A 15,180-nucleotide genomic window follows, 5' to 3' on the forward strand; every position below is an offset into this window, starting at 1 on the left:
TCCGGCCGCCCCGTCTGGGATGTGGGGAGCGCCTCTGCCCGACCGCCCCGTCTGGGAGGTCTGCCACGGAGGCCGGAGGCAATGTGGGGGCTGGACGTGGTGGCTCGCGCCTGTGGTCCCGGCACTCTGGGGGGCCGAGGCGGGTTGATCGCTTCAGGCTGGGAGTTCGAGACCAGCCTGGCCAACATGGCGAAACATATGAAAAATACAACAGACAGACCAACCAACCAACTCAGTGACAACAGAACAGGTCTACCCTGGAGTCATACTCTAAGTTTTTCTATTTTCCTCCCTTTCTGATCCTTTATCCCACTTTCTTTTTCTTCCTCTTCCTTCTCCTTCTTGTCAAATAGAGAATTGAGCTATTATTAGCCGGGCGCGGTGGCTCAAGCCTGTAATCCCAGCACTTTGGGAGGCTGAGGCGGGCGGATCACGAGGTCAGGAGATCGAGACCATCCTGGCTAACACGGTGAAACCCCGTCTCTACTAAAAATACAAAAAATTAGCCGGGCGTGGTGGCGGGCGCCTGTATTCCCAGCTACTCGGGAGGCTGAGGCAGGAGAATGGCGTGAACCCAGGAGGTGGAGGTTGCGGTGAGCCGAGATCGCGCCACTGCACTCCAGCCTGGGAGACAGAGAAAGACTCCGTCTCAAAAAAAAAAAAAAAAGAGAATTGAGCTATTATCATTGATCCATATAAAGTCCCTCTCTCATTTATTTTAATTCCCACCCCCATTTCTATTCCCCGACTTCCCATGTGCAACCTTCCTAATATGTTTGATATGCATCTTTTTGTTTGTATGTATTTTTAGAAAATGTTTGTTTTGTGTGCAAAAAAAATTAATTAAAAAAAAAAAAAACAAGAATAAATGGGCTGGGTGAGGTGGCTCACACCTGTAATTCCAGCACTTTGGGAGGCCGAGGTGGGCAGATCACGTGAGGTCTGGAGTTTGAGACCAGCCTGGCCAACATGGTGAAATCCTGTCTCTACTAAAAATACAAAGAGTGGTGGCATGCATCTGTAATCCCAGCTACTTGGGAGGCTGAGGCAGGAGAATCGCTTGAATCTGGGAGGCAGAGGTTGCAATGAGCCGAGATCATGCCACTGCACTCCAGCCTGGGCAACAAGAGCAAAAACTCCATCTCAAAAAAAAAAAAAAGGATAAACAACATCTCATACAATGAAATATTATTCAGCCATAAAAATTAACGATTTCCTGATACATACTACAACATGGATGAACCTTAAAAACATTATTCTGAATGAAATAAGACTCACCCCAAAGGGCAAATATTGTATGATTCCATTTATATATATAAAGTACTCACAAAGTCATAGAGATAGAAAGTAGAAAAGAGGTTGCCACGGGCTGGAGGAGAAGGGAACAGGGAGTAAGGGTTTAATGGGTACAGAGTCTCAGTTTCCACTCTTGGGCATGAAAGATAAAGTTTTGGAGGTAAGTAGTGATGATGGTTGCACAACAATGTGAACATATTCTATGCCAGTGAATGTATACTTAAGGTTAAAATGGTAAATTTTATGTAAACTTTGGCACAATTTAAAAAAAGTCTGAAAAAGAAAAAAGAGAAAACAATAATCGTCTTTGGAGAAGTCAGTTACACTGAATCTGGAGCCAAGTGAACAGAACCCTGATTTAGATCTCTTTTCTCTCAAAAGCCCCTTGCAGTCTCTGAATTTAGTCTATTAGCATGTTCCTCCCATAATGCTTTGCTTCATATCAACAAAAACCTAGCTAAGTAAATCAGCAACAATACGCAGAAACCACCTACGTGGCTCAGAAACATCTTTCTATGATTGTATAGTTTTCAAGCAAGCAATAAGTGAAGATTTTTTCCATAGGCCCTAAACTCACCTTTGCGTAATAGGAAGCTGGCTTATTGGGGGTGATGAGCAGGGGGTGTAGCTTGTTAGCTTTGCGCAGTGGCAGTATCGTAGCCAATGAGGTCTATCCGAGGCGCGATTATTGCTAATTGAAAACTTTTCCCAATACCCCGCCGTGACGACTTGCAATATAGTCGGCACTGGCAATTTTTGACAGTCTCTACGGAGACTGAGCTTTTTCTGGTACTAAAAAGCAGAGTTAGTGTGTTTTGTGGTTTCAATTTTTCTTTCTTTTCTTCTAAGAAGTAAAGTGTTTGCTAGTTGTCACCCCAGGTGGGGTGGGGAAGTATCAACTCCTAGGCTCCATGGAGCAAGTGCAGTTGTTACTAATTTCTCGCTTTGCGTTTGTGAAAAACCAGTTGCTGGTTCTGTGATGTCTATTTTCAAGGTAAGTTCAGGGTAGTATTGAAGTTTTTCGCGAGTTGGGTTGGTATGTTTTTTTTTCCCCTGGCACTGCTTTTTCAGAGGAAGTCTCACTATCGCTCAGTCTGGGGGTGCAGGGGCGCGATCTTGGCGCGATCTTGGCTCGCTCTGCCGACCGGGTTCAAGCGATTCTCGTGCCTCAGCCTCCCGACTAGCTGGGATTACGGGTGCCTGCCCGCCGCACCTCAATATTTCTCGTTTTTAGGAGAGATCATGTTTACACCATCTTGGCCAGGCTGGTCTTGAACTCCTGACCTCGTGATCCACCCGCCTCGGCTTCCTAGAGTGCTGGGATTACAGGCGTGAGCCACCGCGCCCAGCCGTGTTCTCCATTCAGATTTTGTCACAGTGACGTCTTAAAATTATTCCCAACTCCCCTCCCCCCCGCTGTTTCCGCACCCTTGAGCACAGCTAGTCGTCCCTCCGCCCTCCAGGCTCACTTTCCCGCTGCTCACTCTCCTCCCGCAAAATTCGAGTCTCAACCGAGTCATCTCTGTGACGTCACGTTGATTTGCATAAGATTCCCCAGCGTCCCAAGCGAATGTTAGTATCGTTTCCAAAATCTGAATGTTTGACACGAGATGTTCCAACAACAAGAAATCTCCCATGCAGATGGACCTTAAATACAGCTGGTGGAGTGGGAACACGTCGTATGCACGGACACACAGGCAGGCACTCACCCTCAATGATATGGGAGTCATCATCCGTGGGGGAGTGGGGCGGGAGCCGTATTATTCCAGCTTTGCGCAGTGGCAGTATCGTAGCCAATGAGGTTTATCCGAGGCGCGATTATTGCTAATTGAAAACTTTTCCCAATACCCCGCCATGACGACTTGAAATATAGTCGGCATTGGCAATTTTTGACAGTCTCTACGGAGACTGAGTGATTTGACGTTTAAAAAAAAAAAAAAAGCTTATGGATAAGCATATGTTATGGTGTCTCGTGCTTTTACGTTTTTATAAGCTGTTGGTTTTTTTTTTTTTTCAGCAGTAGTTATTTATGGAATGTCTGGGGTTTTATGTGGGTACTGTATTGGGGGTTGTTTTCCAGAATGTATGGTACGTTCATGTTGGGAATTAGGATATCGGACAGTTATCGTTAATCTTCTTTATCCAAGTGCAGTTAGCGAGTGAGCTACTCCACTTCCTTTGTCACTGAAGGTCACAGACTTAAAGGAAAGGGGAGCTCTAACACATCCAAAGTCTTTTTTTTTTTTTTTTTTTGAGACGGAGTTTTCCGTGTTGCCCAGGCTGGAGTGCGGTGGCGCGATCTCGGCTCGCTGCAACCTCCACATTCCGGGTTCAAGCGATTCTCTGTCTCAGCCTCCGGAGTAGCTGGGATTATGGGAGCCCAACACCACGCCCGGCTCGTTTTTGTATTTTTAGTAGAGACGGGGTTTCGCCTTCTTGGCCAGGCTGGTCTCAAACTCCTGACCTCAGGCGATCCGCCCGCCTCGGCCTCCCAAAGTGCTGGGATTACAGGTGTGAACCACCGCGCCCGGCCCAAAGTCTTCCTTTTAAAGCGACCAAGAGGGAAAAACGCACAGAAGACTCGCTCAGGTCCTACTGTGGAGTCCTCGGCAGAGCTGGGGCTGATCAGGTTCTCTTGCCCCTAGTGTGGTACTTGTTCCCACTACACCAGCCTCTTCCAGTCTTATCTTTTTACGAAGACCTGGGCTGTCCATGGACAGAGGTCCTCAGGAGTCACAACCCTGGGCATGGCGGATCCAGCTAGACCTGCTTAGGACACCGCCCATAAAACACTCCTCCAGCCTGTAGCAAAAAGAGGTGGCAAAAAGGGTGGCAACAATACCTACAAGGTCAAAGGCGGTGCTGGGAAAAACAGCTCCGGTGGCAAATTAAACTCAGTCTCCTGTGAGGAGCGCCTCTGCCCGGCCGCCCCGTCTGGGACGTGAGGAGCGCCTCTGCCTGGCCGCCCATCGTCTGGGACGTGAGGAGCGCCTCTGCCTGGCCGCCCATCGTCTGGGACGTGAGGAGCGCCTCTGCCCGGCCGCCCGTCTGGGACGTGAGGAGCGCCTCTGCCCGGCCACCCCGTCTGGGATGTGAGGAGCGCCTCTGCCTGGCCGCTGTGCAACCTTCCAAGTGTGAAGTGACAGCCTTCATTGTAGAATGAATGAAGACACTGACACTGATTATATAACACCTTGGCAGCTATCTCAAGTCGTTGATGGTGGAGGTATTGGAATTATAGAAGAAAGCAAACACACAAATTTGACTAAAGGCGATTTTATGACTTCTTTCTATTGGCCCTGGCAAACCAAAGTTATTCTGGATGGAAATAGCCTTGAAAAGGTGATATATATATGAACGTATCTGATTTTTTTCCCCCGTATAATTCTTACTTTGTGCATTTGATATTCAGTTGTGTTTGTAATCATGGAAAAATAAAAGCATATAAAAAACAACAACAAAAAAACTCAGTCCCCAGTTCAAGGACCTCACAGTCTGGAGACATGGAGGCGAAGGTAGCAGTGAGCTGAAATTGCGCCACTGCACTCCAGCCTGGGTGATAGTGAGACTCTGTCTCAAAAAAAAAAAAAAAGAAAGAAGAAGAAGCCGGGCGCGGTGGCCCACGCCTGTCATCCCAGCACTTTGGGAGGCCAGGGTGGGCGGATCACGAGGTCAGGAGTTCAAGACCAGCCTGGCCAACATGGTGAAACCCCATCTCTACTAAAAATACAAAAAAAAATTAGCCGACCATGGTGGTGGGCGCCTGTAATCCCAGCTACTCGGGAAGCTGAGGCAGGAGAGTCGCTTGAACCCGAGAAGCGGAGATTGCAGTGAGCCAAGACCGCACCATTGCCCTCCAGCCTGGGCGACAGAGTGAAATTCTGTCTCAACAACAACAACAACAACAACAAGAAGTTATCCAAAACTTAGAAATAACGTGAAAAGAATAGTGCATGTCCTTTCAAATCAAACTACAACAATTTCGTAGATTTTGGTGTGCACAAAAATAACCTTGAGAATTTGTTAAGGCACAGATCGAATTCCCATTCCTAGAGATTCCAATTCAGGAGGTCTGGGATGGAGACTAAGATTCTGCATTTCTAAAAGTTCGCAGGTGCTGGTCCAGGGTCCACAGCTTGAACAGCAGGGGAAGAAATGTAGCATTGTATAATTAGCATCATCACACTCTAGAGGAAAACTCGACTTACTGTTTACTACAGATTTTTTATCAGAGATGGGTTCTTGGCCAGGCATGGTGGCTCACGCCTGTAATCCCAGCACTTTGGGAGGCCAAGGCAGGAGGCTCTCTTGAGCCCAAGAGTTCAAGACCAGCTTGGACAACATCGTGAGACCCTTGTCTCTACCAAAAAATATGAGAATATTTTTGTTGGTGTTCTTTTTGTTTTTGTTTTTTGGAGAGCGCAGGGTCTCACTCTGTCACTCCAGCTGGAGTGCAGTCATGCAATATCAGCTCACTGCAATCTCCACTTCCCAGGCTCAAGTGATCCTCTCACCTCAGCCTCCTGAGTAGATGGAACTACAGGCACGTGCCACCACACTCGGCTAATTTTATTTTATTTTTTGTAGAGGCGGAGGTTTTGCATATTGCTCAAGCTAGTCTCAAACTCCTGGGCTCAAGCCACCCACCTGCCTTGGCCTCCCAACGTGCTGAGATTACAGGCATGAGCCATCGTGCCTGGAAAAATTTAAAAATTAGCCAGGTGAGCCGGGCGCGGTGGCTCACGCTTGTAATCCCAGCACTTTGGGAGGCCAAGGCGGGCAGATCACGAGGTCAGGAGATCGAGACCACGGTGAAACCCTGTCTCTACTAAAAATACAAAAAATTAGCCGGGCGTGGTGGCCGGCGCCTGTAGTCCCAGCTACTCGGGAGGCTGAGGCAGGAGAATGGCGTGAACCCGGGAGGCGGAGCTTGCATGAGCCAAGATTACGCCACTGCACTCCAGCCTGGGCGACAGAGCGAGACTCCGTCTCAAAAAATATATTAAAAAATAAAATAAAATAAAAATAAAAATTAGCCAGGCGTGCTAGTGTTTGCCTGTAATCCTAGCTACTCAGGAGGCTGAGGCAGGAGGGTTGCTTGAGCCTAGGAGGTCGAGGCTGCAGTGAACCGTGATATCGCCACTGCACTCCAGCCCAGGCGACAGAGTGAGACCCTATCTCAAAATCCCCCACAAGGAAAATCCAAACAAAAAAATTGAGGTAAAATTTACATAACATAAACTTAACCATAAAAGTGGATCCTTTTTTTTGTTATTATTCTGCAAGGCAAGGAGGGGAGAGAGGGCTCCACGTGATTCTTACGTATCATTGTTTTCTGTTTCAAACCTAAATTCTTTTTTCTGAATACAAAAATTTCTGCATGTTTGTATATAAAATTCAAATATACACATGAAACAGTGACAAAGGCTCCCACAATAATCTCACCTTGACTCCAAGGAGATAGTCACAGGTAGGTGAGATTATTCCTCCAAAATGTTCTACTTATAGGACAACATAACAAAAATTGGATTATACTTGGCCGGGCACAGTGGCTCACACCTGTAATCCCAGCACTTTGGGAGGCCGAGGCAGGTGGATCATGAGGTCAGGAGATCGAGACCATCCTGGCTAACACGGTGAAACCCCGTCTCTACTAAAAATACAAAAATTAGCCAGGCGTGGTGGTGGGCGCCTGTAGTCCCAGCTACTTGGGAGGCTGAGGGAGGAGAATGGCGTGAACCTGGGTGGTGGAGCTTGCAGTGAACCAAGATCGCACCACTGCACTCCAGCCTGGGCGACAGAGCAAGACTCCGTCTCAAAAAAAAAAAAAAAAAATTGGATTATACTCTACATATAGTTCTATTACTTCCTTTTTCTTTCTGCTATACAATACATTGTGGACACATTTTCCATGCCAGCACCTAATTCCCCTTTTCCCATATGGATGTGACCTACCAAGGTTAACCAATCCCCCATTATTGGACATGTGAGTTGTTTCCAGTTTTTCCCATAAGCAATGCTATAATGAACATGCTTGATGCCACGTCATCTTTCCTTACTCTTGGGATATTTCTGGGGCGAAATCTCTTTCTTTCTTTCTTTTTTTCTTGAGACAGGGTCTTGCTCTGTTACCCAGGCTGGAGTGCAGTGGTGTGATCTCGGTTCACTGCAGCCTCGACCTTCCAGGCTCAAGCGATTCTCCTGTCTCAGCCTCCCGAGTAGCTGGGATTACAGGCATGTGCCACCATGCCCAGCTAATTTTTGTATTTTTTGTAGAGATGGGGTTTTACCATGTTAGCCAGGCTAGTCTCGAACTCCTAGACTCAAGCTTTCTGCCCACCTCAGCCTCCCAAAGTGCTGGCACTATAGGCGTGAGCTACCATGCAGGCCTGGGGAAAATTTCTTTTTGCTTTCTTTCTTTCTTTTTTTTTTTTTGAGATGAAGTTTTGCTCTTGTTGCTCAGGCTGGAGTGCAGTGGCATGATCTCGGCTGATGGCAACCTCCGCCTCCTGGGTTCAAGTGATTCTCCTGCCTCAGCCTCCCGAATAGCTGGGATTACAGGCACCTGCCACCACGCCCGGCTAATTTTGTATGTTTAGTAGAGACAGGGTTTCACCATGTTGGTCAGGCTGGTCTCGATCTCCTGGCCTCAGGTAATCTGGGCCTGGGGAAAATTTCTATAGGTAGAATTGCCTCCTCAAAGGCCATGCTCATTTTGCATTTTAAGGGATATCCCTATACTGGCACCCCTAAGACTATACCAATGTATTTGCCCAAAAAATCACATATGAGGACATCTGGAGAAGGTTTGACATATACATTTTTTTTTTTTTTTTTTGAGACGGAGTCTTGCTCTGTTGCCCAGGCTGGAGTGTAATGGTGCGATCTTGGCTCACTGCAACCTCCGCCTCCTGGGTTCAAGTGATTCTCCCGCCTCAGCCTCCCGAATAGCTGGGATTACAGGCATGTGCCACCACGCCCAGCTAAGTTTTGTATTTTTAGTAGAGACAGAGTTTTGCCATGTTTGCCAGGCTGGTCTCGAACTCCTGACCTCGTGATCCACCTGCCTCGGCCTCCCAAAATGTTGAGATTACAGGCGTGAGCCACCACGCCTGGCCTGATATATATATTTCTAAGTGTTCTGCAGCTTTCACAGGGCTGTCACGGGTCAGCGAGGGGAGGAAGCGGGAGGGAGAATGTGTACCCATTCTCCTGAGGCACTGACTGTACAATCCAGCTTCAACCTAGGTTTGTCTTCCAGCTGTTTTCCAGGTGGAGAGAAGGGAGAAGGGGCTGAGTTGGGTGAGATAAAATGTCTTGGAGGGAGGAGAAATCTGGGCTCATCCAAAACTGACCTTCTCCCTCTCCACCATGTAGGTAATATCCTTGGATACATTAGCCACCCACCCGCCATGAGGCCAACCCCCACCCACCCTGCCAACCACTGGCTCCAGGGGATGGAAAAGTCCTACTACAAGGGCTATCTCAGCAGGGAAAGAGCCCACAGACCCCGAAACAATGTGCTCAGTGTTCAAGGCACTGCAGAATGTTAGCAAGAATCACCAGCTTCTAGGTTAAAAATATCCCGTGCCCAAGGGGCCTTCAGTATTTGTCTCAAAACAGAGCTGGCTCTAAGCTCTACAGTTTCTCCATCGCTGGGAAATTAACTGAGGCCAGCTGATTTTTTTTCCCCCATGAAACTTTGAAGCCAGACTTGGGTTCAAGACCTTGCTTCGTTATTCTCTACTTGCATGACGGTAAGCCACTCATCTACCCTCTCATGCTTCAGTGTCCCTGGCTATAAAAACAAAAAGAGTCCTGATTCTATCTCAGAGTTCGGTAGGTCTCCACCCTGACTGTGTGTGCACGAAAACCACCTGAAGAGCTTTACAAAAATCCCTGTGCCCCGGCTGCATTCCAGACCCATTAAATCAGAATTTCTGAGGAATGGGTCAGGGCAAAAAAATGTGTGTTAAAGCTTCCAATGTTTCTCTAAGGATGAGACCCACTACCAGAGAGATTTGCTGAGTATTTTTTTTTTTTTTTTTGAGATGGAGTCTCGCTCTGCTGCCCAGGCTGGAGTGCAGTGGTGCGATCTTGGCTCACTGTAACCTCCACCTCCCAGGTTCAAGCGATTCTCGTGCCTCAGCCTCCCAAGTAGCTGGGACTACAGGCGCCCACCACCACACCCGGCTAATTTTTTCTATTTTTAGTAGAGATGGGGTTTCACCATGTTGGCCAGGATGGTCTCGATCTGACTTCCTGATCCACCTGCCTCAGCCTCCCAAAGTGCTGGGATTACAGGCGTGAGCCACCGCGACCGGCCAGAGAGTTGGTGAGTATTAAGTGAGATGATATGGGAAGAGTGCTTCCTTTGGTGCCTGTTTCAGAGTTAAGTACTTTAGTGGGGGTGGGGTGGTCATGGGACTGACTAGCTAAGCCTGGGTGGTTGTCAAGGAGGGCTTCCTGAAGAAGGGGGTAGCTGAGCTGTGAACTGAAGGAGGAGAGGCATTAACCAGGACAAAGAGGACAGGATGGATTTTAGCAGCAGTAACAGCACTGGCAGGGGCCTGGAGTCAGGAATATGTGGCCTTTCTGTTGTGGTTGTTGTTGTTGAGATGGAGTCTCGCTCTGTTGCCCAGGCTGGAGTGCAGTGGCGCAATCTCGGCTCACTGCAACCTCCACCTCCTGGGTTCGGGCGATTCTCTGGCCTCAGCCTCCTGAGTAGCTGGGATCACAGGTGCTCGTCACCACACCCGGCTAATTTTTTGTATTTTTAGTAGAGACGGGTTTCCACCATGTTGACCAGGCTGGTCTCGAATTCCTGACCTCAGGTGACCCGACTGCCTCGGCCTCCCAAAGTGCTGGGATTATAGGCGTGAACCACTGTGCCTAGCCTTTTTTTTTTTTTTTTTTGAGAAGGAGTCTCGCTGTTTCACCCAGGCTGGAGTGCAGTGGCGCGATCTTGGCTCACTGCAGGCTCTGTCCCCCGGGGTTCACGCCATTCTCCCACCTCAGCCTCCGGCGTAGCTGGGACTACAGGCGCCCGCCACCTCGCCCGGCTAATTTTTTTGTATTTTTTAGTAGAGACGGGGTTTCACCGTGTTAGCCAGGATGGTCTCGATCTCCTGACCTCGTGATCCGCCCGCCTCGGCCTCCCAAAGTGCTGGGATTACAGGCGTGAGCCACCGCGCCCGGCCATGCCTAGCCTTTTTTTCCTTTCTTTCTTTCTTTTTTTTTTTTTTTTTGAGCTGGAGTTTCAGTCTGTCACCCGGGCTGGAGTCCAATGGCACGATCTCGGCTCACTGCAACCTCCACCTCTCAGGTTCAAGCAATTCTCCTGCCTCAGCCTCCCAAGTAGCTGGGATAACAGGTGTGGGCTACCATGCCCAGCTAATTTTGTAGTTTAATAGAGATGGGATTTCACCATGTTGGCCAGGCTGGTCTCGAACTCCTGGCCTCAAGTGACCCACCCACCTCAACATCCCAAAGTGCTGGGATTAGAGGCATGAGCCACTGTGCCTGGTGTTTTTGTTTGTTTTTGTCTTTTTTTTTGAGATAGAGTCTCTCTCTCTGTTGCCCAGGCTGGAGTACAGTGGTGTAATCTCGACTCACTGCAGACTCCACCTCCCGGGTTCAAGTGATTCTCGTGCCTTAGCCTCCCAAATACCTGAGACTACAGGCATGCATCACCATGCCCAGCTAATTTTTGTATTATTTATTATTATTACTTTTTGAGACAGAGTTTCACTCTTGTTGTCCAGGTGATGTGCAATGGCACAATCTCAACTGACCGAAACCTCCATCTCCCGGGTTCAAGCGATTCTCCTGCCTCAGCTTCCTGAGTAGCTGGGATTACAGGCATGCGCCACCACACCTGGCTAATTTTGTATTTTTAGTAGAGATGGGGTTTCTCCATGTTCAGGCTGGTCATGAACTCCTGATCTCAGGTCGTCCACCTGCTTCGGCCTCCCAAAGTGCTGGGATTACAGGCGGGAGCCACCATACCTGGCCATCGTGGCCAATTTTTTTTTTTTTTTTAGGTAGAGTCTTGCTCTGTCTCCCAGGCTGGAGTACAGTGGCACGATCTCAGCTTACTGCAACCTTTGCCTCCTGGATTCAAGTGATTCTCCTGCCTCTGCCTCCTGAGTAGCTGGGATTATAGTCATGCACCACCATGCCTGGCTAATTTTTGTATTTTTAGTAGAGATGGGGTTTCGCCATGTTGGCCAGGCTGGTCTCGAACTGCTGTCCTCAAGTGATCCACCCACCTTGGCTTCCCAAAGTGCTGGGATTACAGTCATGAGCCACCACGCCCGGCCCAGCAAGGCTTATTGAACAACCTGAAAATCATTCCCAGTGAGTGGAGCTGAGAAGGGAGGAAGTAGAGAGAATTGGTGAGGAGGTACATACTGGGTCCTCTAATGAGATCGTGAAAAACCACTGGGCTTTATTCTGGTGTCATGAAGGTTTTATGCAGGGCAGTAACCCAGACTGTGTCCTTCTCCCAAATTCAGAGGCAGCCAGAGCCTTCCCAAGGCACTGTGTCCAAGTCAGCTGGGAATCCTGGACTTGCCCAAAGGCTGTGGCACAACCCTGACACTCCCCTTCCTGAGTCAGACAGTCTTGAGTTTGAATCCTGACTCTTCCACTTTGTAGCTGTAGCTGGGAGCAAGTGACTTTACTTAATAAGCCTCAGTTTCCTGGGCTGTAAATAAGACATAAAACACCCATTAGGTTTTAAAGACTTAACATGATGCTTTACACATGTTAAACAATGTGTTCTCAATAATAATAATTATTATTATTATTAACTCACAACAACTCGATTCAGCACTTGGGTGGCTGGATAAGTCCCCAAAACTGTCCTTTTCCCTCTTAGCCCTAAAGTCTCACCTCGATTCTTCGATGATGCTAATAGCTACAATTTCTCAGCCCTTTTCATGCATTTTTGTTTTTGTTGTTAAATCCACATAACAGCCATGGAAGGCATATATATGTTTTATTATCCAGATTTACAAATAAGGCAATTGAGGCTCAGAGTGGTCAAGTCACTTGGCCTCAAACCACACAACTACTAAGTATTAAACCTGTAGAACCTCACTCCCATTTTACTGAAGAGAAAAGTGAGGCTCAGAAAGGTGAAAGGTGGGCCGGGCACGGTGGCTCACACTTGTAATCCCAGCACTTTGGGAGGCCGAGGCGGGCGGATCACGAGGTCAGGAGATCGAGACCATGGTGAAACCCCGTCTCTACTAAAAATACAAAAAATTAGCCGGGCGTGGTGGCGGGCGCCTGTAGTCCCAGCTACTCGGAGAGGCTGAGGCAGGAGAATGGCGTGAACCCGGGAGGCGGAGGTTGCAGTGAGCCGAGATCGCGCCACTGCACTCCAGCCTGGGTGACAGAGCGAGACTCTGTCTCAAAAAAAAATAAAAATAAAAATAAAAATAAGAAAGGTGAAAGGTGAGGTATCATGCCTAAGACTACGCAGTTGGCAGATAGAACTGGGGTTTTTTTTTTTTTTTTTTTTTTTTTTATTAGATGGGGTCTCACTCTGTCACCCAGGCTGGAGTGCAGTGGTGGAAGCTCAGCTGACTGCAACCTCCGCCTCCTGAGCTCAAGTGATCCTCCCACCTCAGCCTCCCGAGTAGCTGGGACCACAGGCACCCACCACCACCACAGGCACCCACCACCACGCCTGGCTAATTTTTTGTTCTTTTGGTACAGACAGGGTTTCACCATGTTGCCCAGGCAAGTCTCGACCTCCTGAGCTCAAGTGATCCACCCGCCTCGGCCTGGAAAGTACTGGGATTATAGGCGTGAGCCACCGCGCCCAGCCAGAACTGAGATTTAAACCCTTGCCTGTTTTGGGTTTCCTGGACACGAGGGGTCTCCCCCAGAGGGCCGAAGTGCCTGGTAGGACCCACCCTCTGAGCCATGAGGCTCCTCCTTGAGATAAGCCAGGGAAGGCTGGAAACTTTCCGTCTTACTACCCCTATTCTGGGGCCCTCGGCATACCTTTCCAAATACCAACCCCTCCTTCCAGAATGCTCTTCCCACAGCCTCCCTTTCGCAAAACATCAAGCTAGGGTTAGCTTTTTTCCAGGAAACGTTTTCAAGTCTCAGTTGAATCACTCTTGAGCGGTTGAGGCCCCTCTTGTTAGTGTCTGTACTGCGTTTCTTTTCTTTCTTTCTTTCTTTCTTTCTTTTTTTTTGAGACAGAGTCTCACTCTATCGCCCAGCCTGGAGTGCAGTGGCACAATCTCGGCGCACTGCAACCTCCGCCTCCTGGGTTCAAGTGATTCTCCTGCTTCAGCCTCCCGGGTGGCTGGGACTACAGGCACGTGCTACCACGCCTGGCTACTTTTCTGTATTTTTAGTAAAGACGAGGTTTCACTGTATTAGCCACGATGGTCTCGATGTCCTGACCTCGTGATCCGCCCACCTCAGCCTCCCAAAGTGCTGGGATTACAGGCATGAGCCACCGCTCGCGGCCCGTCTGTGTCTCTTTCTTTCTATTTATCTTTCCCCTCCATCCGTCCGTCCCTGCCTCCCTCCCTATCTTCCTTCCTTCCTTCCTCCCTCCCTCTCTCCCTCCCTCCCTCCCTCTCTCCCTCCCTTCCCTTCTCTCTTTCTCTCTTTTTCTTTTTTCCAGCTTCCAAAAGCTTTTTTGGCAAATATGCTCTATAAAAGAATGATCAATCCTGTTGCCTCTAAGTCAGTGGAATGAAGAGCTGTGTCCAGGGACACACCACGCCGTGCTAAAGGAGACTGCTGCTGTGTCCACCTCTTATTCATAGACTCAGTCATGAGCACAAGACTTGTAGTCAACCAGTTCTTCAGGCTTAAACCATAGGCCGGTTTCTTTTTCAGCACTTTTTACTGAATCACTGCCATGAATGATGTTCCTGCCAACCTGAATGCAGAACTCCCCACGAATGGTGCCTGGCTTAGAATCTGCTGGATTGGTCTCCCCAAGCATCACTTGGCCTGTCTTCACCACGTTCAGCCCCTCCCAGACCATGGCCACGACCGGCCCTGAGTTCATGTACTTCACCAGCCCAGGGAAGAATGGGCGGTCTTTCAGGACAATGTAGTGCTGCTTCAGGTGTTCTTCAAAGGCCGGGAGGAACTTCACGGCCACGAGGCGGAACCCCTTCTGCTCCAAGCACTTGATGATCTCGCCCACCAGGCCACGCTGCATGCCGTCCAGCTTGATGGCGATGAAGGTGCGCTCCAGGTTGGCCATGGTCCGGGAAGCTGGAGGGGCCGGGCGGCGGCGCTGCGCTCCTCTCTTTTTTGAAACGAGGACTGGCGCTGTCACCCAGGCTGGAGTGTAATGGTATGATCATGGTTCACTGCAGCCTCCAACTCCTGGGCTCAAGCGATCTTCCTTCCTCAACATCCCCAGTACCTAGGACTACAGGTTGGCACCTCTACAACTGGATAATTTTTTTTTTTTTTTTTTTTTTTGAGATGGAGTCTCGCTCTGTCGCCCAGGCTGGAGTGCAGTGGCGCGATCTCGGCTCACTGCAAGCTCCGCCTCCCGGGTTCACGCCATTCTCCTGCCTCAGCCTCTCCGAGTAGCTGGGACTACAGGCGCCCGCCACCACGCCCGGCTAATTTTTTGTATTTTTTAGTAGAGACGGGGTTTCACCGTGGTCTCGATCTCCTGACCTCGTGATCCACCTGCCTCGGCCTCCCAAAGTGCTGGGATTACAAGCGTGAGCCACTGCGCCCGGCTGGATAATTTTTTAATGTTTTGTAGAGATGGGCTGTTTTCCTGAACTCAAGCGATCCTCCCGCCTGGCTTCCCTAAGTGCTGAGATTATAGGCACTAGCCACCACACCCAGCCAGTAGTGACATTTTTTTAAATGTCCTTT

At 49.0% G+C, this 15,180-nt stretch overlaps 2 protein-coding genes and 2 non-coding genes across 4 annotated transcripts in view; 2 read left to right on the forward strand and 2 right to left on the reverse strand.

Annotated features, from left to right (window-relative positions):
* The window catches only part of SIRT4 (sirtuin 4), a 30,397-nt gene extending 28,275 nt beyond the window's left edge, over positions 1–2,122 (reverse strand). The window contains exon 1 of the transcript XR_009208911.1: positions 1,874–2,122. The gene's annotated coding sequence lies outside the window, so the exon portion shown is untranslated. The remainder of the gene's footprint in view (positions 1–1,873) is intronic.
* Positions 1,931–2,071, forward strand: LOC116479841 (U4 spliceosomal RNA). Its single transcript, XR_004251130.1, has one exon. It is a non-coding gene; the product is annotated as a U4 spliceosomal RNA (small nuclear RNA).
* Positions 2,123–3,063: 941 nt separating the features above from the next.
* LOC116479840 (U4 spliceosomal RNA) lies at positions 3,064–3,204 on the forward strand. The gene has a single exon (XR_004251129.1). It is a non-coding gene; the product is annotated as a U4 spliceosomal RNA (small nuclear RNA).
* Positions 3,205–13,947: 10,743 nt separating this feature from the next.
* LOC116477830 (nucleoside diphosphate kinase B-like) lies at positions 13,948–14,574 on the reverse strand. Its single transcript, XM_032761885.2, has one exon. The coding sequence runs from the start codon at positions 14,543–14,545 to the stop codon at positions 14,099–14,101; it is 447 nt and encodes a 148-aa protein (XP_032617776.1). The 5' UTR covers positions 14,546–14,574; the 3' UTR covers positions 13,948–14,098.
* Between the last annotated feature and the right edge of the window lie 606 nt (positions 14,575–15,180).

The sequence above is a fragment of the Hylobates moloch genome, unplaced genomic scaffold (assembly GCF_009828535.3).
Source record: "Hylobates moloch isolate HMO894 unplaced genomic scaffold, HMol_V3 SCAFFOLD_12, whole genome shotgun sequence".
In the NCBI taxonomy this organism is placed as follows: Eukaryota; Metazoa; Chordata; class Mammalia; order Primates; family Hylobatidae; genus Hylobates; species Hylobates moloch.

Excerpts from the sequence above, each read along its gene's own strand:
- LOC116477830 (XM_032761885.2), bottom strand. The coding sequence starts at position 14,545 with ATGGCCAACCTGGAGCGCACCTTCATCGCCATCAAGCTGGACGGCATG.